Genomic DNA, 23394 nt, shown 5'->3' on the forward strand with positions numbered 1-23394 from the left:
TTCCTGACGTTTCGCCAGCAGCTGTGGCTGGCATCTTCAGAGGTGTAGCACCAAAAGACAGAGATCTCTCAGTGTCACAGTGTGGAAAAGATGTAGGTCATTTGTATCTACTCAGGAGGGGTGGGGTTGAGCTGAGTCATTCTGTAAGAGTTTCCCAGGGTGTGGAATGCTAATGGCGGGAGGCTTCACTGTAACCTGAGGAGGTTCTTTTGCATATGGATTGGTGCTTGATGTGCTAATCTTCTCTGCAGGGCTATTGTCGAGTGTGGAGTGTTTTGTTGGCCTGGTGTTTTTCAGAACTGGAGCCCATGCTCTGTTCATTCTTAAGGTTTCTTCTTTCCTGTTGAAGTTTTGCTTATGCTTGTGAATTTCAATGGCTTCCCTGTGCAGTCTGACAAAGTAGTTGGAAGTGTTGTCCAGTATTTTGGTGTCCTGGAATAAGATACTGTGCCCTGTTTGAGTTAGGCTATGTTCAGCCACTGCTGATTTTTCAGGCTGTCCAAGTCTGCAGTGTCTTTCATGTTCTTTTATTCTTGTCTGGATACTACGCTTTGTGGTCCCGATGTAAACTTGTCCATACTCCTGCAGAGGTGAGGGGGTCTCTGCTGTCTTTTGCTGATCGTAGCATGTGTTGTATTTTTCGGGTGGGTCTGAATACTGCTTGAAGGTTATGCTTTTCCATAAGCTTTCCCATCTGATCAGTAATTCCTTTGATATATGGCAAAAACACTTTTCCTGTAGGTGACTGTTTTTCCTTGGTTGTTTGATTCATCCTGGGTTTGATTGCTCTTCGGATTTCATTTCTGGAGTAGCCATTTGCCTGAAGTGCGTGGTTTAGATGATTAATTTCCTCATTGAGAAAGCGCGGCTCACATATCCGTCTTGCACGATCCACTAATGTTTTCATTATGCCTCTTTTCTGTCGGGGGTGGTGATTGGAGTTTTTGTGTAAGTACCGATCAGTGTGAGTTGGTTTCCTGTAGACCTTGTGACCTAACTGAAAGTTTGCTTTGCGGATGACCAAGGTATCCAGGAATGAGAGTTTTCCCTCACTTTCTTTCTCCATTGTGAATTGTATGTTCAGGTGGATGTTGTTGAGATGATTCAAAAACTCCCTCAATTCTTCCTCCCCATGGCTCCAAATGATGAATGTATCATCCACAAACCGGAACCATACACTGGGTTTGTGGGGTGCTGATTCTAGAGCTGTTTTTTCAAAATGTTCCATGTAGAAGTTTGCTATAACTGGGCTGAGTGGGCTCCCCATGGCCACCCCATCCATCTGTTCATAGAATTCGTTGTCCCATTGGAAGTAACTGGTTGTCAGACAATGATGGAATAAGGCTGTTACATCCTCTGGGAAAATCTGATTAATCAGTGCAATAGTGTCTTTTACTGGAACCTTGGTAAACAGGTTTTGTTGGGCTAAGTTGCAGCAGTATTCCTTGCTTCTGTTTGGTTTTGGTGGAATGGACACGATTCTCTGGTGTAATGTTGGTCTCCTTGCTTCACTTTGGTTCTGGGGGGATTCCATTCCCGTGCTTCGGTTTGCTTCTGTTGGGCATTCTCTGGGATGAGCTCAGCTTGCATTCGGGAGTGTGCCTTGGCCATGGCAGCCTTACCCCAGTGTATTTCTGTGATGGGAGTCAGCTTTAATTTTTTTCCTATAGGAAACAATGGAGTGGCCGGGGCACCTTAAATGGGGGGGCATAGAATAGGCTCCTTGAGTCCCACTTTCCTGAAACTCTGGTGGTCTTTAGAGGACAGTCAGGAATAGGTCTACTGCAAATTTGGTAGAGTTTGATTGAAAAATACCACACCCAGCCCCCTGGATAGTTCCCAGATAGTTTTCCCATTCGAAACAATGTCCGAATTTGCCAAAATTTTACCAAATTAATTAAGTAAAAAAAACTGGAATTCCAAATCTGATTCGATATTCAGGATTTTGATTCGGAATAGCCAGATTCCACCGAATCAGCCCAAATTCAGTATTTTAAACTGAACAGCCCATCTCTATCCGGGAGTAGATGATATCATGCTTGATGATCAGACTCTATGTAGGGCAATTTTATATGTTAATACATGATCATATGATTGGTGTGTTTGGGCTGTCTGTTAGTGTTGTGAACTGACAGATTATTAGATACTTTGAAGAAATTCCATGTACGCCCCAAGACCGCCCTGCTTTGTGAGTGAGAAGGGGGCAGTATTCTGAAGTTCCCTGGAGTTTCAGGTGTGGCTTGAAGGGTTGTGAAGGTGTGAAGAGGAGCTCTGTTTGGATGAAGAGGACCGCCGAAACTCTTCGGTGTCTGTATCTTTGGATACGAACTGTAGAGTTGGACCATCCCTTAATGATATCTCTGGGTGTTCAGTTCCCTTTTCTTTTGATCACAGTTGGCCACATCCAGGCAGCTCCTGGAAGAATCTTTACTTCTGAATTTCTTTCAGCTCCAACCAGGAAGTGCCCAATTTGGAATTTAAGCTGGAAATAAACCAAAATCTCTCCTTTTATGTCTCTTTTCCCCCATCCCATCTTTTCATCACGGACATATTCCGCATGCCTGTGTTTGAATTCATGCTGTAGCGTTCTGATGCAAACAGACACAGTAGCATGAGACAATCTTGTGGGTTGTGTCTCTGTTCTTGTAGTCCGTTAGACGTTTACAGCTTGAATTGAACTCTTGCTGTATTTAGCTCTCCCCTGTTCTTTATGTAGCTCCTTTTGTGAGCCGTATAATATGTCTGCCTATAAATAGCTTCGTAAAATGGTATCACCAAAAGGGATAACATTGCAAACAAAAGGGACTTGACCGCGTGTGGTTGACAACATTTGTACGGATTATTCTGAACTGGGCCCTACCAAAGGGGACAGATGGTGGTTTGTGTTTGTGTTTCATAAAAATCTCAGATATGCTCACTTTGTCTGCTTGACCCTGGAGTGAAGTCACTATTTCTGTGATTCATAGTCTTCCAAACTTTTGTATTCTCTCTCTCTTAAAAAAAACCCTGCAAAACAAAAGTGTGTTTTTACAACTGCTTCCTACTGATAATCTTTCTCACAGTGTGCCTCATGCAGACGGGCCAGCCCAGGGGCAGCAAATGACGCATATTTCCCAGCCGTTTGGCAACCAGGCCTCTTAGCATTACCAGATATTGCTGTGGCCCAGGCTAAGAAGTTGTGCTCTGAACTTGTTTTAATCTTCAATTAATCCGAACCTCATTTATCCAAAATAAAAGGGCATTAATCTTAACCGTATTGCTATTGCCTTTCTCTTCAGGCTCTCTTGTGTCAAGCCATCATTAGTTCTTTCAGACTTCCCTTAATTTGGGTGTGTGTGGGTGGGACAGGCTTGCTTAAGAATTGCCGAGAATTGCACTTTGAACACTCCAAAGCAGTAAATAATCGCTGGGCATTGGTATTGCTGGCAAAATGCCCCTCATTAGAACGAGTAGTTTGTGTAGGGGGAGAGCTTATTTTTTTAAAAAAAATATTTTGTTTGTACCTCACCTTTCTGCCAGCGGGACCTAAAGGGGCTTACATTGTGGTCCTCTTCTCCATTTTATTCTCATGACAACCCTGTGAGGTAGGTTAGACAGACACTCACCCAACAAGCTTCCATGACATAGCAGGTATTCCAGCCTGCATCTCCCAGACACGCTAAGCACTACACCAGGCTTGTGCATGGCTTGGGGCCTTAAGGGCTGTGTATGCTCATGCCGGATCTTTTTGAGGCCGAGCTCATCCCTGTCACTGGTAGAAGGAAGGTTTGGCTCTTCCTAGAAACTCTTGTCTACGAACGTGACATGGATGAATTGCCAGCCTGTGGAAGAAAATAGGGAGACGCACTCGGAAACTGTTCAGGTAAGGATTAAATCTGTTCCTTCTCTCCAGCGACCTCCAGCTTACTGCGTCTGTTCAGATCTGTTAAAAGAATTTTACAAGAGTATAAACCAGCTTCCGGTGTCATGCTGCACTGTACCATGACCAGGAAACGGTGGCCAAGATGGGATGGTCTGTCCTTTGGCAGAGTTACCATCCCTGGTTCCATTTCCCGGTCACAATAAAGCGTGACATAACATTGGGAACTGGTTTATGTCTTGCAAAATTGTTCTTTATAGCTGCTTCTTGAAGGGTTGGTGGCAAGAAGATATGAGCCCAACTTTTTTATTTCCGTGTATTCTGAAAACAGTAATAAAGCCTCACCCTGTTGTTCTGGTAAATGATGTAGTGATCCAAGTAGATGTCAACATGGGGCTTTTGCCAGTGGCTGGATGTGCTTGCACATCCCGTCAGAGCTCCGTACTCTGTGTAACAAAGGGTCCTCGGCTTCTCTGCTCCCTTCTTCATCTTCTGTGTGCTGGGGAATGGACCTGGGCAAAGACTGTGAGAACTGGAAGTGCCACAGGAAAGAATTCAGCCCTGCAATTGGAGATGGTCTTTAATATGCATGGATACTGGGGGCCCCTTGTTTGTGCTATTTACCTGCTATGTAGGTAGCAGCAGGTCCTTTGGGGGCCTTGTGGAGGAGAGAACTTTCTTGAGCTCCCCCAGAAAGTGTTTGCATCATACACATATTTCTGCTCCTCTCTTCCCAATAACCCCTGCACACATGGAGTTTTGAATATCGGTATAATATACACGCTTAGAATGTTTGTATTCAGGGAGTTATTTTTTTGGCATAATCTCATCCCTGTCTTTAGGATGCCAATTTTAAGATGTTGGTGAGCTCTCCCTTCCTCTCCTGTTAAGTCCCAGCCTGTCATTCATTTTATTTAAAAACTTGATAAGGGATATTGGTGCAATTTGCTGAACTATACTGAGTGACTTTCACAGTTCTTTCTTTTTAACAAATTGAGCGCTGGCATGTTTTTCTCCTACTTAAATCATCTTTTTGTTTAATCCACAATATTTAAGCTGAAATGTTGCTGGCTAAGATCAACTTTCGTCTTTTTTTATGAAGTTGAAAGGAGGATTATAATTATGAAGAAGGCAGCCTTGATAAAAGCATCAAAGCATTTCAAGTCTTCTAAAGCTGATACAACTTGGCATGAGCTGAGAAAACATTTGGAGAGGGCATTCGTGCCCTACGATATTTGCATGAAGGAACTGTTTAATGTTCTGCTCGGGTTTTGCACAGTGTTGTGTTTTGAGTAGCTCACTTCTGAAGTCCTCTTGCTTTTAGGATGATCTTTGAAATTTTGGGGCATAGAAAGTCTTCCTGTCAGAAACTGGGTGAATAAAAATTGCCTTCTGAACTGTAGGTGACCATCTTCCAACTCTGGTGAGTCAGGCAGTCGGTGGCATATTTGTGGGCTCGGCTGGGCCGTGCAATCATGCCTGTATTCTCCAACACTGTCTCTCTCTTCGCCAGTAGACTAAACTCAAAGTGATACAAAGGTATTGCACATGTACAATAATAAACACTATTCTTTTATTTATTTTAAATAGTTTCTACCCTGCTCTTTTCACCGAAGGCACTCCTAGCAGCTTACAGGCAATTTAAGAAATAATTTAAACAGTAATCACTCATGATAATCACTTTTAAAAAAAAAACCATAATCGACAGAGAACCTGGGTTAAACAACATCTCCGGCTGGTGCCAGAAACTAAGCATGCGCTTTACCAGTTGAATATCTGGAAGGAGGGTGTTCTGTAACTGAGGTGTCCCCACAGAAAAAGCTCTGACTTGTGTTCGCAGCTCACCTTATTTCAGATAATGGTAGCACAGGGAAATAGGGCTTCCCAGTCATTTGGCAGGTACTGGGCTAGGTTGATTGGGCTTCAATCCTGCCCTCCCCACAAGCGGGCTCAGGGTGGGTTACAGTAGTCAGTCATGTAATTTACAGTGAAATCACAGCATTTCTATAAAAACCTCCCCCAGGCAGTGACCCTGCAACCCTCCCCTGCCAACAATACACAAGGGACGGCGAGAGGAGTGGGAAACAGGCCATTCAGTTTGCCCCCTGATACAGAAGAGCCATCTCCTATTTTTGGGCCTTGCCTTGGGGGCTATACTATCTAGAATGGCTGCCCATCAAACATAGATGCAATTTTTGGGTGCTTCTGTACTCCGTGGGGCAAGGAACTTCCTTTTGTTTATGAAGTTCTTGAGAGGGCCACATAGATAAACCAATACATAAACCATAATACGTTGTAGTTCTCTGGGACGCACAATGGCAAAAATGCTGAGCCGGACAGACAGATCTGCAGGAGATTTTTGGAGAGCTAGTGCCACAGCGACTGCTGAATGGGCTGTAATTTGGAGCAGAAATAGCTGCGTAAAGATGGTGGATGCTGTTCAAAGAAAGGTCCACTTTCTTAATGCCCATTGGATGAACTATGGCCCAAACTCTCATGTTCCATCTGACTTTACGCACTCCTGTTTGTTGATTGTATATGATGTCCTGTTAGTGGAGGCACCTGCAGGTCAGGGCCGTTTCTTGAGTAAATGTTCCCTCCTGTTAAGTTGAGTGAGCTAGGTGTTAATTTGCTATATTGGGGAGAGGGTCCCAAACTTCTGATAGCTGAGACTCTCCTTATTTCTCTACTAAAACTGAAGACACGTTCCACTCTTGCAACCAAAAAGGTTTACTTTTAGACTGCCTGCCCACTGTGTTACTATGAGAATAATGGGAGTTGCTAGGCACCACCTTAGAAGCACCGTTTGCCCTTCTCTCTCATAGCAGGAGGGAATGCCTCTTCTCAGATACTGACTGCTGTGACCTGTGTGTGCATCACCGCTTTTAAAAAAAGTTATTTTCTTTGTTGCTTCATTCACATGGAAATGCATGCAAATTTAGTTAACCACCTAAAAATTTAGTTGATAGTGCTGTCCTAAGCAGCGTTACAGCCATCTAAGTCTGGCTGCCTTTAAATACTATCATGTCGAACGATAATGTTCCCCATCTGCTTATTTCAGATGGGTGAGAAACACTTCTGTCTCTTTCCAGTGTCATAATAGAGACTCAGGGCAGCTACCCAAAACGGCAGCCCTCCTCACAGTTTAGTTTCTCCATAATGTCTTGTCTCATGAAACTGAATGCATGATATGATGTGACTGGCAAATTTCCTTCCCACCACTCCATCTTGATGACCGTCAGGAAGAGGAAATTGAATAGCGTGATGATATTGCCCCACATATTTCAGTTCACAAGATGTTGTAGGGACGGAGAGGGGGGCATGAGAGGTTCTCGTTAGGGCTGCAATCCTGTCCCCCCTAAAATAACGTAGCTCTGCCCTGAAACTAGTGCTGTTAGCTAGAACACTGGTTTAAAGCAATGGTCCCCGACACGATTCCCGTGAAAACCGTGGTGCCCAATGACACCGTTCCAGGCATTTTCCAAGTGTTTCTAAAAGAAGGTGGGGCCAGGTGGGGGTTGTGTCCAGCAGGGCTTCTGATTGGCCATTGGACATCTGATTGCCTGAGCAGATTTTTTAAAAAGTTGCATTGGCAGCAGCTGCCTGCACTGTATAATTGAAAGTGAATTGTATGTATACACGAAAATACTTTCGAAACAATTATCTTCATTTTAAAAGGCATCCTGTTAAAGAGAGCTTTTGCCTGAAATGTTGACCATTAGAGTTATACACGACCTCATTCCCGACATTGTGTGGTTGGCACCTCCTACTGCAGCAACCATGTTGTAGTTGTGTGCACCGACTTGTGTCAGAATTCCAAAGGTGCCCGCAGGCTCAAAAAGGCCAAGGAACCCAATTTAAAGTGGTTGTTGTGGATTTTCCGGGCTGTATAGCCGTGGTCTTGACATTGTAGTTCCTGACGTTTCGCCAGCAGCTGTAGGAGGGAACTACAATGCCAAGACCACGGCTATACAGCCCGGAAAATCCACAACAACCATTGTTCTCCGGCCGTGAAAGCCTTTGACAATACACCAGTTTAAAGTATTTAAACAACCTTTCAATTGAAGAGAAAAACCCAAATTCCGAAATGCTTATGGTTTTGTGAATGTTTGAAACACCCTCTTTGTCATCGCTAATAAACCAGCATAATGAGACGAGATACCTATATTCATGTACTTTCCAAATGAAATGCTCTTGTTTCTCTGACCAGTTGCCAGTCAACTAGCCGTACAGCAGGCCTGATGAATATATGCTTAAGTTCCTTAACCTCTGCCACAGACATGTTGCTTGACCTCAGTGACCTCCTTCAGGTATTGTATTTTGTTTTTGGTTTACTTAAAATTCTGTTCCAACATATTAACCCTTGCAAACCAATCTGAGCAGAAACCTAGTAATACGAGGTGCTGTTTAGGAAGCCTTAATTATCTCTTTGCTTTTTTGGCAGTGCTGGACAGGAAAATCATGGGGATTGGAAATCGGGGGTAATTGTTCTGTGCAATTAGAGATCAAGTGTTTGGTGTCTCTCTCGCTCCCTTCTACAAATAACAAATCAACAGTTAGTATATGGTTGTTGGGGGTTTTCCGGGCTGTCTTGCCGTGGTCTTGGCATTGTAGTTCCTGACGTTTCGCCAGCAGCTGTGGCTGGCATCTTCAGAGGTGTAGCATCAAAAGACAGAGATCTCTCAGCTGTAGGAGGGAACTACAATGCCAAGACCACGGCAAGACAGCCCGGAAAACCCCCAACAACCATCGTTCTCCGGCCGTGAAAGCCTTCGACAATACAACAGTTAGTATAGTTTTGTTGATAACGATCGTGCCTCTCGTGCAGTGGCACAAAGTCAGATTTTATAACTAGTTCAAGCTAACTTTCTTTGTATGTTTTTAAAATGCAAACAAAGTGAGTTGCTATTCAGAGCAGGGAGAGAATGCTTTCAGGGGCTTTTGGGTTGCTCTGAACAGGAGAATGATAGGAACTGTACAAAATGGATGCGTGTGGTGTGTTTTGTCTGTCATGGGCAGGCTGAGAGAGCTGTAGGCTGTGACCCTTGGCGTACTGGCTCCCCAGCAGTTTGAGCTGAAACCTACAAGGTGGTGTTTATGCACTAGCACACAGAGGCTTGCGTTCTCAAAAGCTATCGATGTGCATGCTCCCTGTGTGACCACCCCACATCAAAACATATTCTATATTCAACTCTGATAGCAAAGGTTATTTTTGTCCTTCCCAGCTGTCTCGAGTAACCGGCATCCCTTGGTTGGCTGGGTGGTACTTCAAAGAATATTCTGGAATTGCAGTAATTTAACAAATTTTTATACTTAAAGGGACTAGCATTCTAAAAATACCCTCCATGCTAACAGTATGCCAGAAGTAATAGATGTAATGTAATACTTGCCGATGGAGAGGAGTGGATGGAGAGCTAGATTTCCTTTCAGCCGCTGCTGGTATTTGTTATATGAACTACTGTTAAATGTAGAGTGCCTGGAAGGTATCGGTGTGTCTCTCAACGGCATGCAAGCCAAGTTGGGTTGTCTTTGAATCGTGGTCAACATTCATTGGTTTTTTGCATCACTAGCCTTTCAACTGTTTCAAACCCACGATCCGCTATTAATACCGACCCAACATAGGATCCATTTTCAGTTGTTTTACTGTGCCTATCTAGCCTTCCGTCTTTCTCCTGTCCACTCTCTCTTCTCTTCCACCTCTTCTTTTCACTTGAAAATCCTGAACAAATACAGTAAAAAGAAAAAGTTAGCGGTGATCCTGGTTAAAACAGAGATATGCGTTTGCCAGTAAAATTTGAATTGGAAAAATTTCCATTGTTCTTAATCTATTAGAATCTGATACACCATGTCTGAATTGTATCTAATCCGTACAGTTAAAAAAGTCACCATAGTTTTGTGCTGTATGAATATGCACGTAAAATGTTTGTTTGCCAGCCAAACATTGAACTGAAATAACTGACCGGGATGGGGGTGAGGCATTAATAAGCACATTAGTACTGCAGTCCTTAACAGAATTTCACCTTTCTAAGCCCATTGAAGTGAATAGGCTTAGGAGGGGGTAACTCTGTTTAGGATTGCACTGTTGAAGTTCATGAATGTGTGTGTGAAAGCACAGTTCAGAAAATCTGCTTAGTTTGACTGGTGTATCTATTGCCATGGCGTTCATCATGTTACAAAATAGTTTTACAAAGCTGTGACCTTTTTTTAGAAATATCAACTTTTCGATAGAAAGTTTTCAGAAAACTTTCTGCAGTACCTTAATTTGAAGTGCCACCCACTAGCTAAAGGTAGTTGCTCTGCGCTGTATGATGAAGCAACATACTGCAATTCCGGGCAATACAGGATTGAAACTTTCTGTGCAGGTGGTACAGAAATAACTGGAGTGTGCATAGCTGTTATGTGCATATGTCTAAATGTAGGTAGCTGTGTGTGAGAGAAGTTTGTGGGTTTACCCTTATTTTAGCAGAACAAAAGATCACATGGTTGGTAAAAATATTAACTGTTTATTAGAACAGAAGTATCACTTGATGACTTTGCTGTTTAATTTAGGATATTTATAAAAAAGTAGATTTGTAAGAATAGTCACTTTTGACCTGAGACTTGCATCTTGGTTAAGTCATCCCCTGCCCTGAACTCTTCTGTCTCCCAGAAGGAGAATCGCCCACAGCGCTTTCCCCCACCCATGTTCACCTCTGTGGCTGAAACCAATTTGGAGAAAAGTGACCTTGGGAAGGAAGCTGCAGGGAGTGGGGAGTACACCCATGCTCCCCTGGTTGAAACAAACATGCCCATTGTAGTTGTGTGTAGTTTAAGCCACCCTGCTGATGGGAGAGTGGTTTACCCATCAGACGGAGCTTGAGGCACTCAATGGGAGGCAGAGATCCCATTTCTCTTTTCTTTCTACCCCCTCCCTCAAATTTGTAGCCATTGTTCCTGCCAAGGGCCATCTTCCTACAGTTGGGTTAGATGACTGTGGTCAAGAGAGACTTGATGCCAACAGGAGTAGCTCCCTTCCCTCCTCTGATGGCCTTTTTAATACTTAAAGAGAGCAATCATGTCCCCCCTCAATCTCCTCTTCTCCAAACTAAGCATTCCCAAGGCCCTCAACCTTTCCTCGTAGGGCTCAGTCTCCAGACCCCTGATCATCCTCGTCGCTCTCCTCTGCACCCTCTCAATTTTGTCCACACCCTTTTCGAAGTGAGGCCTCCAGAACTACACACAGTACTCCAGGTGTGGCCTGACCAAGGCAGTATAGAGAGGGGCTATGACTTCCTGTGATTTCAATGCAATGGCCCTTTTGATGCAAGCCAAGACTGAGTTTGCCTTTTTTGCCACCACATCACACTGACTGCTCATATTTAGTTTACAGCCTACTCTTACTCTAAAGATATCTTTCGCATATACTACTACCCAGAAGTGTATTCCCCATCCTGTATTTGTGCTTCACATTTTTGTGGCCCAGATGTAATACTGTGCACTTATCTATGTTGAATTGCATCCTGTTCACAACTGCCCACTTCTCCAGAGTATTCAGGTCTTGTTGAACTTTAACTCTATCTTCTTGGGTGTTTGCCACTCCTCCCAATTTGTATCATCATCAGCTTTAATGAGTAGCCCGTTTACCCCTTCATCCAGATCATTGATAAAAATATTGAAAAGTACCGAGCCCAAAACCGAGCCCTGTGGCACCCCACTGGACACCTCCTTCCAATCTGATGAAATGCCATTGACCACCACTCTTTGGGTGCGGTCCTCTAACCAGTTCCCTATCCACCAAACTGTTCTATAGTCCAGTCTGCAGTCTTCCAGTTTACCCATTAGAATGTCATGGGGAATCTTCTCAAAACTTTACTGAAATCCAGGTAAATCACATTGACAGAGTTCCCACGATCCACTAAGTTCGTCACTTGATCAAAGAAGGAAACCAGGTTGGTCTGACAAGATCTTTTGGGAACAAAACCATGTTGACTTCCCTGGATCACTAAGTGGTCTTTCAGATGCTTACAGATCAATCCATTTAAAATCTGCTCTAATATCTTCCCAGCAACAGAAGTCAGACTGACTGGCCTGTAGTTTCCCGGGTCATACAATGTTGTGGCGCATTAGCTCACCTCCCAGAGTTTCCCCAGTTTTTCTCAGATGTTTCTCAAACCTGCTTTGCTATGAAGGTTTGAGAAAGATCACAGGAAAGTTTGGATGACTAGTGTGTGGATGGGGCTTAAAAAAAGAGGAATGGTGTAGTGGGACAGAAAAGTATCTTCATTTTTTTCCTTCCCACTACACCATTGCTCTTTTTGTTTGTTTTTTTCCTCTGTCTTTGGTGCAGTCCTCTTATATTTTACAGTGTGGGTGGGAAAGTGTGTATTTTCCTGTCCACTTGGTAGCCATTTTTCCTGACCCCTGTACCCATGGCAGTCATTTACTCCTCCTGCCACCAGGAGGCTTAAAAAAAATCTGCTGTTGATTGTTGTAATAGTGATAAAACATTATAACAATCTGTTTACAAGGTTCTTTGAATTCCCAGCTTTCATTTTTTAAAAAAATCTCTAGGTTGTTTCATTGTGGGGATATAAGGGGAAAGGCATATCTCCGCAATGAAAGGGACTGAGGCTTACTTTTTAAAAAATGAAAGCTGGGAATTCACAGAACCTGATTCACACATTGTTATAACAATATTTAGTTGTTGATTCAATTAAAAGAAACTGAAAAAGCTCCAGAGGCAGAATGGGATGGCTGCTGCGAGGATTGGGACAGGGAAGCCTACCATATGGAAGCCCCGTTGCCATTGCACTGTGTCAGCAGCTGCAGCAGCAGTGGGGAAATAACACAACTCTGTCCCCAATCTTTAAGTGACCAGTTACTGCTAACAGTGACAGTCACCATGTCATCTAGAAATCAAGTCTACAGAGCTGTGAATAAATACAGAGTGATGTTTGAAACTGCGGTATGCAAGAGCTGGAACAGGAAGAACTAAAAATGTTCTATTTTTAAAATAGCTTTCATGTTACTCTTCAAAAAAAGTATTTAAAAAGTGTCACATATATTAATTACCTTAGTTATCCTTCCCATAATCCTACAAGATGATTCTGTAATATTTTCTCAATCTTGCATATGCTGGGTTGAGGCCGAGAGAATAGTGGTGTGCCTAAAACAGATTGTGGCAGAGGCAAGATTTGAACTCTGAGCATCCTAGTTCTCATCTCACAGTGCAATCTCAAGCAGAGTTACTCCAGTGTAAGCCGACTGATTTCACTGCCAGTCTCTTCAGTCATTACTGTTTCTCAAAGAAAAGCTCCTTAACAACCCTTTTGATACGTGTAAAATCTGATTTTCATTTTTAAAGGGGGTCTCCTCCCATTGCAGAGTTAAAATGTGAGAGCTTGAAGTAAAACTCGTGTATGGAACCTTAAAAAAATTATCAGATTGGAGGGAGGTGTCCAGTGGGGTGCCGCAGGGCTCGGTTTTGGGCCCGGTACTTTTCAATATTTTTATCAATGATCTGGATGAAGGAGTGGAAGGGCTGCTCATTAAATTTGCTGATGATACCAAATTGGGAGGGGTAGCAAACACCCAAGAAGATAGAATTAAAATTCAACAAGACCTGAATACTCTGGAGAAGTGGGCAGCTGTGAATTGGATGCAATTCAACAAAGACAAGTGCACAGTATTACATCTGGGCCACAAAAATGTGAAGCACAAATACTGGATGGGGGATACACTTCTGGGCAGTAGTATATGTGAAAGGGATCTTGGGGTAAGAGTGGACTGTAAACTGAATATGAGCAGTCAGTGTGATGCGGTGGCAAAAAAGGCTAATTCAATCCTGGGTTGTATCAAAGGGGCCATAGCATCGAAATCGCAGGAGGTCATAGCCCCTCTCTATACTGCCTTGGTCAGGCCACACCTGGAGTATTGTGTGCAGTTCTGGAGGCCTCACTTCAAAAAGGATGTGGACAAAATCGAGAGGGTGCAGAGGAGAGCGATGAGGATGATCAGGGGTCTGGAGACTGAGCCCTACGAGGAAAGGCTGAGGGCCTTGGGAATGTTTAGTTTGGAGAAGAGGAGGTTGAGGGGGAACATGATTGCTCTCTTTAAATATTTGAAAGGCTGTCATTTGGAGGAGGGCAAGGAGCTGTTCCAGTTGGCAGCAGAGGGTAGGACGTGAAGCAATGGGCTAAAACTACATGCACAAAGCTACCGACTGGATATTAGGAAAAACTTTTTCACGGTCAGAGTAGTTCAAAAGTGGAATCAGCTGTCTAGGGAGGTGGTGAGCTCCCCCTCACTGGCAGTTTTCAAGAAGAGGCTGGATGAATACTTCTCAGAGATGCTTTAGGCTGATCCTGCACTGGGCAGGGGGTTGGACTAGATGGTCTGTATGGCCCCTTCCAACTCTATGATTCTATGATTCTAACTGTATACGAAAGGCAAGCAATATGGACAAATGTGCACGACTAAAATGGATGGTGTGCTGACATGCTATCACACTTAAAGTGAGCCCAAGCAGCGGATGGGTTTTTTTTTTTGCAAAAGATCGACAACAGAGCACCATAAATTGACATAATGCAGCAATACATTCCTATTATTGATTCACTTGAGTGGTGTGTGGCGATTTAAAAAAAATCATTTTCTGTATTCTCCAAGAGGAAAAGAAATGCCTCGGTTGTAACTCATAAATATTTCAGAATTCCAAAACGAATTGTTCCCCCCCCTCCTCTGACTCGAGCATCAGTAACGCTTGCTTGCCGAGGGTTTCGAAAGAAACCAATTTCTTACTGCTGACTTTCTGTATGACTTTTTGCACTAGCATTAAACATGTATGAGCCATGTGGAGAAACCCAGGATCGCAACGGATGGAATACTGTGTGGGGCGTAAGGACTTCCTTTCTCAGTCGATGATAAAAACCAAACACTGGACTCGCTTAGGCCAGAAATTCCCCAGTGCCTTTGCTCTCGAGTGTTTTTGTGTGTAGCTAAGCTGTCTGCATTGGCCTTTACTGCAAATGGAGGGAGCTGAATAGATTGGAGACAGATGATAGTATTTTTTCAGAACCTCAAAGGTGAGATGTCGGAGATGCTGTGTACGCTCTTGACCTTCTCTCCTCTCTGCTTGCAGTTTGCCCAGAGATGATAGCAATTCAGATCCGAGATGTATACCAACAGCTCTATTAAACCCCATTCTTATTCTTTCAAAAATCAACTTCATGTCTGTCCTCCAGCCTTATTGGAAATGCTTTCAGGAGCCTGAGAAAAGATGCTGCACCTTGCCTTTGGCTCAGCTTTCTCCTCTGGCTCTCTTGTTTTATAACATGATACGTTTCTTGGAGCCACTGAGATACCGGAACGAACATTGGGATTCCTGTTCAGAGCAGAAGTCTATGTTCCCAGTCCAGACACCAGCCGGAGCTTGGCATCTGTTTTGAACTGGAGATGGGAACAAAAAGGCAAATGTACTTAGTGTGATATCCCCCTTGAAGACTGAAGTATCGGGGAAAAAACTGGTTGCTAATCTGTCACTATACTTAGAGTGGTCCTCTCTTGGTAGACATATTCATGGCATGATTCTATGCAGGCCACACCTACCTGTAGGAAGGGGGAAGACACAAAGTGTATTGTAAGGTGAAAGATGCTGATTGAATGGTACTTTACCACTTTTTTTTTTGTAACGGGGGTGGGGGGAACCGCCACTCCATCTTTGCATTCTGATCCTACTTTTGTTCTTTCCTCTCCCCTCTTGCAGTTTGTTTGGCATTTGTCGCAGGATAGTCCTCTCTGCATTTTCCCAGCTGGGTTTAGTTCGGGGGACATTTAAATTTCCTACATAAAAAGTGGATGGAGGACAGGGAGCTAGTAGGTAGAAACATTCCCATCGTTCATCTGTGGCCTTTTCCAGTGATCTCAATGGAAAGACAGGTTAACAAGAAATCTTCTGGTGTTCAGATACCTGGTTGACTTTTCAGATTTGAAGTCCAGGTTGCAGGTCAGCTTTGTGTACAAGGAGGTTGAAGGCTTAACGTTGTGGGTTGACCCATTAAAAGGGCATATCAAAAATTTGGAGAAAACTCTTTAGTTCTTGCACAGTTATTAAAAAAAAACACGTATTGAGTCCATTTACTCAATATTTATAGGAATAATGGATAATAACGAAGTGATGAAGAGGGTTGCAACTGGTCACTTCTACCAGGGGGTGTGAGTAGAAGCCTTGCTGGTTCCTTACCTTAGTGTGGGTAGCTAGATGTGGCAAGAAAGCTTATTATAAAATGTTGCTCCCTTGTTTTAACAGCTTTGAGAGCAGTATGTTATCCCAAGGGCTTGGGGTTGGAGCCAGACTGACAGTTACTTTATTTATTTACAAAATTTATACTCTGCCTTTCTGCCCAGATTAGGGCCACGAAGGTGGCTAACAGTTTAAAATATGTCTTAAAAATCATTAAAACACACGAAAACTATTAAAGCGATTAAAACCAAAGCTTAAAGTACCGGTACAAAAACATAAAAATAACAATCAAAACATTGGGCAGGAAGGGAGGATCACCTGAGGGAATGCCAGACAAAATTTAAAAATTTTTCACCAGCTGGTGGAAGGTGGCGATAGAAGAGTACAGATGAGTGTCTTTGGAGACAGAGTTCCAGAGTTCTGGTGCCATGACCAAAAAGGCCCTCTCCTGGGTTACCAACCACCTAATTTCAGAAGGCAGGGCTACTCAGAGCAGGACCCTGGAAGATGACCAGTTGAAATTTCTGAGCACTTTCAAGGGCAGCCCCTTGCAGAGTGTACTGCAGTAATCTAAACTAAACATAACCAGGGAATGCACCGTAGTGGCCAGCTGTTTTCTTCCCAGGAAGGGCTGCAGTTGGCTCACCAGTCAAAGCTGGTAAAGTACGTAGAGTTGCACCTTGCCTGGCATCGCTTACTATCCTTATCAGTCCTTGGTGTTAGCCACAGATCTGTGGCAAATAGCTTACCAGCTCCCAAGGTTACGCTTGTTTATGTACTAGTGTGCAAGACTGATGTACAGTAGCTCCCTGCTCCATATCTTTCAGAGAGTCCTCAGACTTGAATCTGGGACCTTGGCTGCTAAAGTAGAAGAGCCAGCCACAGTCTCTGGTGCTCTAGCAAAAGCCACTCCTTCCATTGGTGGGGAAAAATTGAGTATGCTTGTGCAGTTCTCATGATACCATGCGTGAAAATTGCACAGGGTCAACTAACCTGGTAATTGTGTTTTGTAGCTTGGAAATGAACTGTGAAACACTTCATAATCTTTATGGTTTAACACTGCATTTCTCAACCTTTGTACGTCTCACCAATCACTCTCTTAAAGAATCTAGGTCTTACCGTGATAGAAACACAAAAGCCCACTTTTTCCTGAGAAGGACACTTGTATGTTTACAGGCATCCTGTTTTTACTACAAGCGTGACAAAAGGTCATAGATGGATAATCCATCGCAGGTAGGGCTGGCAGGAGATGGCACTCTTGCAGAGGGACATGGGGATATCCAGAGAGCAAATTATTAGTAATTGTTATGAAAACCCTGTATCCCACTTTGACTGCTTCGGTATCCCACTGGTGGTATGTCTACCGCTGGGTGAGATCCACTAGTTTAACAGACATCTGGTATGAACATATGGTAGTGGCTCAGGCTAACAAATCGGAAAACTGCTGATGGGCAAATTAGGGAGCCAGTGAGACCATAGTCATAGATCCAGACGAGTTAGCCGTGTTAGTCTGTACTTGCAAAATAGAAAAAGTCTGGCAGCACCTTAAGACTAACCAACTTTATTGAGGCATGAGCTTTTGAGAACCACAGCTCTCTTCGTCAGATGCATCAGCAAAGAAAGCTGTGGTTCAGATGCATCTGACGAAGAGAGCTGTGGTTCTCGAAAGCTCATGCATCAATAAAGTTGGTTAATCTTAAAGGTGCTTCTGGACTTGTGAGATCATAAATGGACAATTTTTTGTCAACTGGTGGAGGGCATAGTCCTTTTCATTGTGGATTTTTCTGGCCTGTTAGACTGATGAACAGTCAACTATATTAGAGGATGAACTTTTTGTATTAGAAAACATTTGGGTGCACTCTCTCTATGAGGAAAGGCTATGGAGTTTGGGACTTTTTCAGCTTAGAGAAAAGATGACAGGCATGAAAAGTTTATAAAATGGTCCATGGGGTGGAGAAAGTAGATAGATTTTTTTCTTTCCTTTCTCCATAATGCTAACTCGTGTATCCGGTGATGTTGGTGGGCAGTAGATTCAGAACAGTCAAAAGGAAGTACTTGGTCACTCAGCGTTTGATTGGTTTGTGGAATTCACTGTCACAGGATTCAGTAGTGGGGACTAGTTCTGTTAGCTTTAAAAGAGAACTGCACAGGTTTGTGGCAGCTAGATCCATCAATGGCTGTTAACCAAGATGGTGAGATGGAAACCCCGTGTTCACAGAAGTAGCCCTCTCAACACCAGCACTGGTAGGTGGGGAGCATGGGAGGCCTTTGTGCCTCCATTATCTAGTTTGTAGGCCTTCTGGGGGTGTTTAGTTGGCTACTGTGTGAAAAAGGATTATTATACTAGAGGGACTGTTGGCCTGATTGAGGATGTTGTACAGAAATCAGAGACAAATAACTTTTTTTTCCTCCTTGTACAGGTGAACGTCTACGTGCTGGGAAAAACTTTCCTTCTGTTGGCCAGAGAGCTCTGCATAAATGCTCCAGCTATAGGTATTTTTTAAATAAGAGTTGGCTTTCGGTATGTGGGTAATACTTGTGCCAGAATTTCCTGGCAGCTTCTTGAAGCTAAAACATTTACATAATGCTTTTAAATGTGTATTAAAAGGCATTTTTGAAATTAAATCCAGATGAGTCCAGAGGTGAAAGCTGCCAGTTGGTGTATAGAGGTAACCTTAGGGGAAAAAAATCTTGCCCTGGTTTCTCTTGTTATCACTATGAACAAGATAAGCTTTCCTCTTGTGGTTGCTTGTCCTTTTGTGTTTAAGTATAGGCAAAAATGAGTGGCTTCCCTTTAGCCTGGGCATGCAGCTCTTCATTTTAGAGTCCACAGAAATGGATTAAATGATGACGTTAACCAATGTTCAGTGTTACCACTTGTAATACTGACTAGCAGCTGCTCCTGCTGGGAAGTTTTAACAACAGATTTGCTTGAAGTTGGAGCCTTATACTGGAAAGAGCTAGTTGTAAATTTTTATCCGATAGGATTAGTGCACTTTGGTGGGGGCTGTATGATGTTGTCTGGAGCTGTCCTGTGACATGGAAACAGAGGTGTGTGGGAGGGTTAATTTTCTCTCTCAGGCTGGGTTAATGTGTTTAATATGTTTTTATGTCTAGGAAAGGGTGGCTTAAAGGACTAGATCATGAAAAGGAGAAAAACTGCCATGTTGTTTTTAAACAAGAGATGTTTCACTCTAGTTGCTATTTTGGTGATTTTAATGATCTTTTTAGCAACGTGAATAACTCAGACCAGTCCAAGCTTGTCCGTGCGTGGAAGCTAAGCAGGGTCAGCTTTGGTAAGCACTTGGATGGGAAACCATCAAGGCAAGGGGTACCACACAGAGGCTGGCGATGACAAACCACCTCTGTCAAAAAGAGTCCAGTAGCACCTTTAAGACTAACCAAGACTAACTGTATCTTCCCAGTTTTGATCAGGCATCTGACGAAGAGAACTTGATTCTCGAAAGCTTATGCTACAATAAAATTGGTTAGTCTTAAAGGTGCTACTGGACTCTTTTTGATTTTGCTACTACAGACTAACACGGCTAACTCCTCTGGATCTAAAACCACCTCTGTTTGTCTCTTGCGTTGCAAGTTGGTCGCAACTTGACAGCACTTTCTATAATCTTCTTTTTGGCACTTGATGAGCAACCTTGGAGGAATCAAAGGTAAATCTTGCCGGTGCTGTTTGCATTTCATATACTGAGTCAGTTCTTGACAGAGGTTCTAATGCTAGTGAATGTTTCCATGACCAAGGATTAGCCTAGGTAGAACAGTGGTGGAACATGAGTGTTTGGATGACCAAAGATGTGCTTTGGGGAGAGGTCTGTGGCTCACTGGTAGAGCATCTGCTTTCCATGCAGAAGGTCCCAGGTTCAATTCGTAGCATCTCCAGTTAGAAGGATAAAGTAAGAGGTGGTGTGAGTCTACCCCAAGACCTGGAGAGCTGTTGCCAGTCAGATTGGACAGCACTGAACTTGATAGACCAAGGGTCAGATGCAACCGAAAGCCGTATTAGAAAACAGAATTAGTTGACCAGCGGTGCCCTTCTCTTGCTTCCAGTGTTAACAGCAAATGGTTGGCAACACTACTGGTGTTACGTTTGATGGACTGCTTTGGTCTCTAAAAGTTTACAGATTGTTGTAGACAACACAACACTGGTAAATACTTACAGGAACTTAGTGCTTTGAGAGTCAGGCAGGAAATTCTGAAAAATATTCCAAAATTTACCATTGAATGTTGAAAACGCCCACTTGCCCTTAGCTAATGACCAAAATTTTAGTCACCGATGAAAACTGAAATGGAAGGCAGGGGCTGAGAAAGTGGCTTGCCACACAGAACAGTCATTGGTGGCTTGACATTTGAAGCAGGGGCTTCCAGGGTGTTGCTCCTGGCCACAGCTATTCCAAATGCCGTCAGACTAGCTTGCTTTGTTTGCTGAAGCACATGGTTATTAGGGGATGTTTCACAGAATAGCTATAGTACAAATGAGGCCAGTAAAGATGGCTGCAGTCTGGGTGATTTAAAGCAGTGGTACTCACTCTGCAGCTTGGAAAGAGCGACATTTGCAGTTATCAACTAAAAAAGTCCCATTTATTTTCATCTTTGGCTTGAGGCCTGCTCTGAAGAGATGCTTGCAGTTTATCCATTCCTCCAACAATGGTTGTTTCAAGGTGGGGAACCACCTGCCAGCCAGAAGCCCAACAGGCCAGGGGCCTTGCTCACTTTCCTGAAACATAAGAGTGGGTGCTCCATTGGGGAATGATGCTCAGAAGAGCTACATGTAGCTCCTACACAAAAGTGGAAAACTTCAACATTGCCTACAGTGGAGGAATGGTTGACAAAAGTTTTGGAGTTTGTGTTAATGGCAAAACTTACTGCATTAACTAGAGAAAGGACATTAGTTCAACTTCTTGACTGAATGGAAACCATTAATAGACTTTTTGCATGAAATTGGTAACAAGGATTTGATGACATCTGGATTTATGGATTAAGAAACATGAACAATAGAAAAAAAGAGGTGTTTTTAAGTGGGACTCTAGAAATGATATATACTTCTTGCAGAGAAAATTGGAACTCAACTTGTAGTGTAATTTAGGGGTTTTTTGTTTTCTTTTTTCCTCTTAATTTTATAGATATATGTATTGTTAGTGTGTCATGTTTAGAACTGTGTTTTTTTTCTTATTCTGTTTATTGTTTATTATGTTATGGTGTATAGTTTATAGCTTAAATAAAGAAAATTCAAACTAAAAAAAAAGAGCTACATGTGGCTCCTGAACCACTGATTTAAGTGGAGCTGTAACAGTGTAAGTGGTCATACCAAGATTTGGCATTGTTATGCTATAGTGAGTAATCTCAATTAATACATCAATGGAATGAGTATTTTAAAGCTGTTTGGCTACTTTCTTTTGTCCCTTTGTGGTAATACTGTAATATGGCTTCTTTATAACGGGCAAAAATATGCCCAAGATCCAAAGAGTTGTTTTGGACACTACATATGCCTACGTTTCAGACAGCATAGCTGGCCCTCCTGCTGCATTGTAAAATATTTTTGAAATTCCCTTTCAGTTCCAAAAGCAATTTTCCATCTGGCACTGGAGGGCCGGTGATTTGGGAAGTAGCAAATCCACCCCCTCCCCTTAGGGCACACCAAACAAATTGCATTGGTCTTTGGATCTGAGCAGCTCTCTGCTGTTAGGCCATCTGAACACACTTTCTTTTATAGTTCATCCTAATTCCAGAATAATCCGAGTATCTGTATTTTGCCGAGGATCTGTTATTTGGTTTGATTTAGCAAGAGCAACCGTGATACCAAACCAGGAAACATAAGCTTGCACAACCAATTCTACTTTAGCTTACTTTAAAGACGCAGGAATGTAGTTTGAGGCAAACTACCTCAAAGAAAGGGTGTAATAGTGCAGGTCCCAACACTATTCAGAAAATAAGATTTGAAATTATATGGTAAAAACGCAATCTTTTAACTGGATCTCTAGTTCACACAGTTGGAAAAAGGGGTAATAAATATGCTCCGTTTTCCAAACTCCAATTTTTGTAATACAAGTTTATTTATTTACTTCATTTATACTGCACTTTTCTCTCCAGTGCGGCCCCAAAGCAGCTTACATTGTTCTCCCCAGTCTGTTTTATCCTCAAAAGAATCTTGCGAAGTAGGTTAGGCTTAAAGTTTATGACTGGCCTGTGATCACCCAACAAGCTTCCAGGGCAAGGTGGGGACACGAACCGGGGTCCTCCCAGATCCTAGCTTGACACTATACCACACTGGATGGATTAAGATATAAAGTTCTGTAGTAATACTACTACTACTACTACCACCAACATTCAATTTATATACCACCCTTCACGACAGCTTAACACCCACTCAGAGCAGTTTACAAAGTATGTCATTATTATCCCCACAACAATCACCCTGTGAGGTGGGTGGGGCTGAAAGAGCTCTGAGGAAGCTGTGACTGACCCAAGGTCACCCAGCTGGCTTCAAGCGGAGGAGTGGGGAATCAAACCCAGTTCTCCAGATTAGAGTCCTGCTGCTCTTAACCTCTACATCAAACTGGCTTTAGTAGCATTTTTGTTGCCTGTATCTGCTGTACAGGTATAAATCCATCAGACAAATTGATACAATAGCACTCTTCTGGGGGGACTGCTGTAAAAAGCTAAAAGGGATTATGTAGACAGCCTTCTTTCCAACCTCAAATTCTACATCACAAGCATTATGATGGATTGGATCCTGTGGACCTTGTACTGAGTGAAGGGGGGGGAGGAGAGGCAGCCTGGATTTCCCTTCTCGTTACAACTTGTGTGATGTCTGCAAGTGTCCTCCGGCCATACCTTTTTGGGGCCGAGGAAGCTGAAAACAGGGAAGACCACTTCTGCCACTGGAATGTGCAAAGGATGCAGCCCTCGGTGCCATTATCTTTTTTTGTTTAAGCTTGGGCCACGTACAAGCACTGGGGTTGTCCATGCATTATATCCCACAGACCATCTAATATGATCAATTTGCAGCAAAACAATCCTGACACCTATAAACAGAGACTATATTTATCTACGTGGGGTGGAAATTTTTCCAAGGAAAAACACAGTATTGGAAAACTTTACTCCCCACATCCACTGCTTGAGTGTGAGCACTTCAAAAACAGAACCAAGCTTTATTACCTGTCACTGCTGAATCTCACAGATTTCAACTAATACAAAAGCCTCGGTAAATGAAGCAATAGATGTTTCTTGTGGGAGTTTAACAGAACCTAACTTTGCATAAACAGGTCAGGATTGCAGCCTTGCATTCATCCTTGCGTTTTCAAGC

At 43.0% G+C, this 23394-nt stretch overlaps 1 protein-coding gene across 1 annotated transcript in view; it reads left to right on the forward strand.

Moving 5' to 3' along the window:
* BRF1 (BRF1 RNA polymerase III transcription initiation factor subunit) overlaps positions 1-23394 on the forward strand; it is a 294493-nt gene that overhangs the window by 80899 nt on the left and 190200 nt on the right. Inside the window, exons 4-5 of the mRNA XM_054970610.1 lie at positions 8138-8169; positions 18497-18569. Coding sequence (XP_054826585.1) covers positions 8138-8169; positions 18497-18569 — 105 coding nt within the window. The remainder of the gene's footprint in view (positions 1-8137; positions 8170-18496; positions 18570-23394) is intronic.

This window comes from Eublepharis macularius, chromosome 2 (genome assembly GCF_028583425.1).
Source record: "Eublepharis macularius isolate TG4126 chromosome 2, MPM_Emac_v1.0, whole genome shotgun sequence".
Taxonomy (NCBI): domain Eukaryota; kingdom Metazoa; phylum Chordata; class Lepidosauria; order Squamata; family Eublepharidae; genus Eublepharis; species Eublepharis macularius.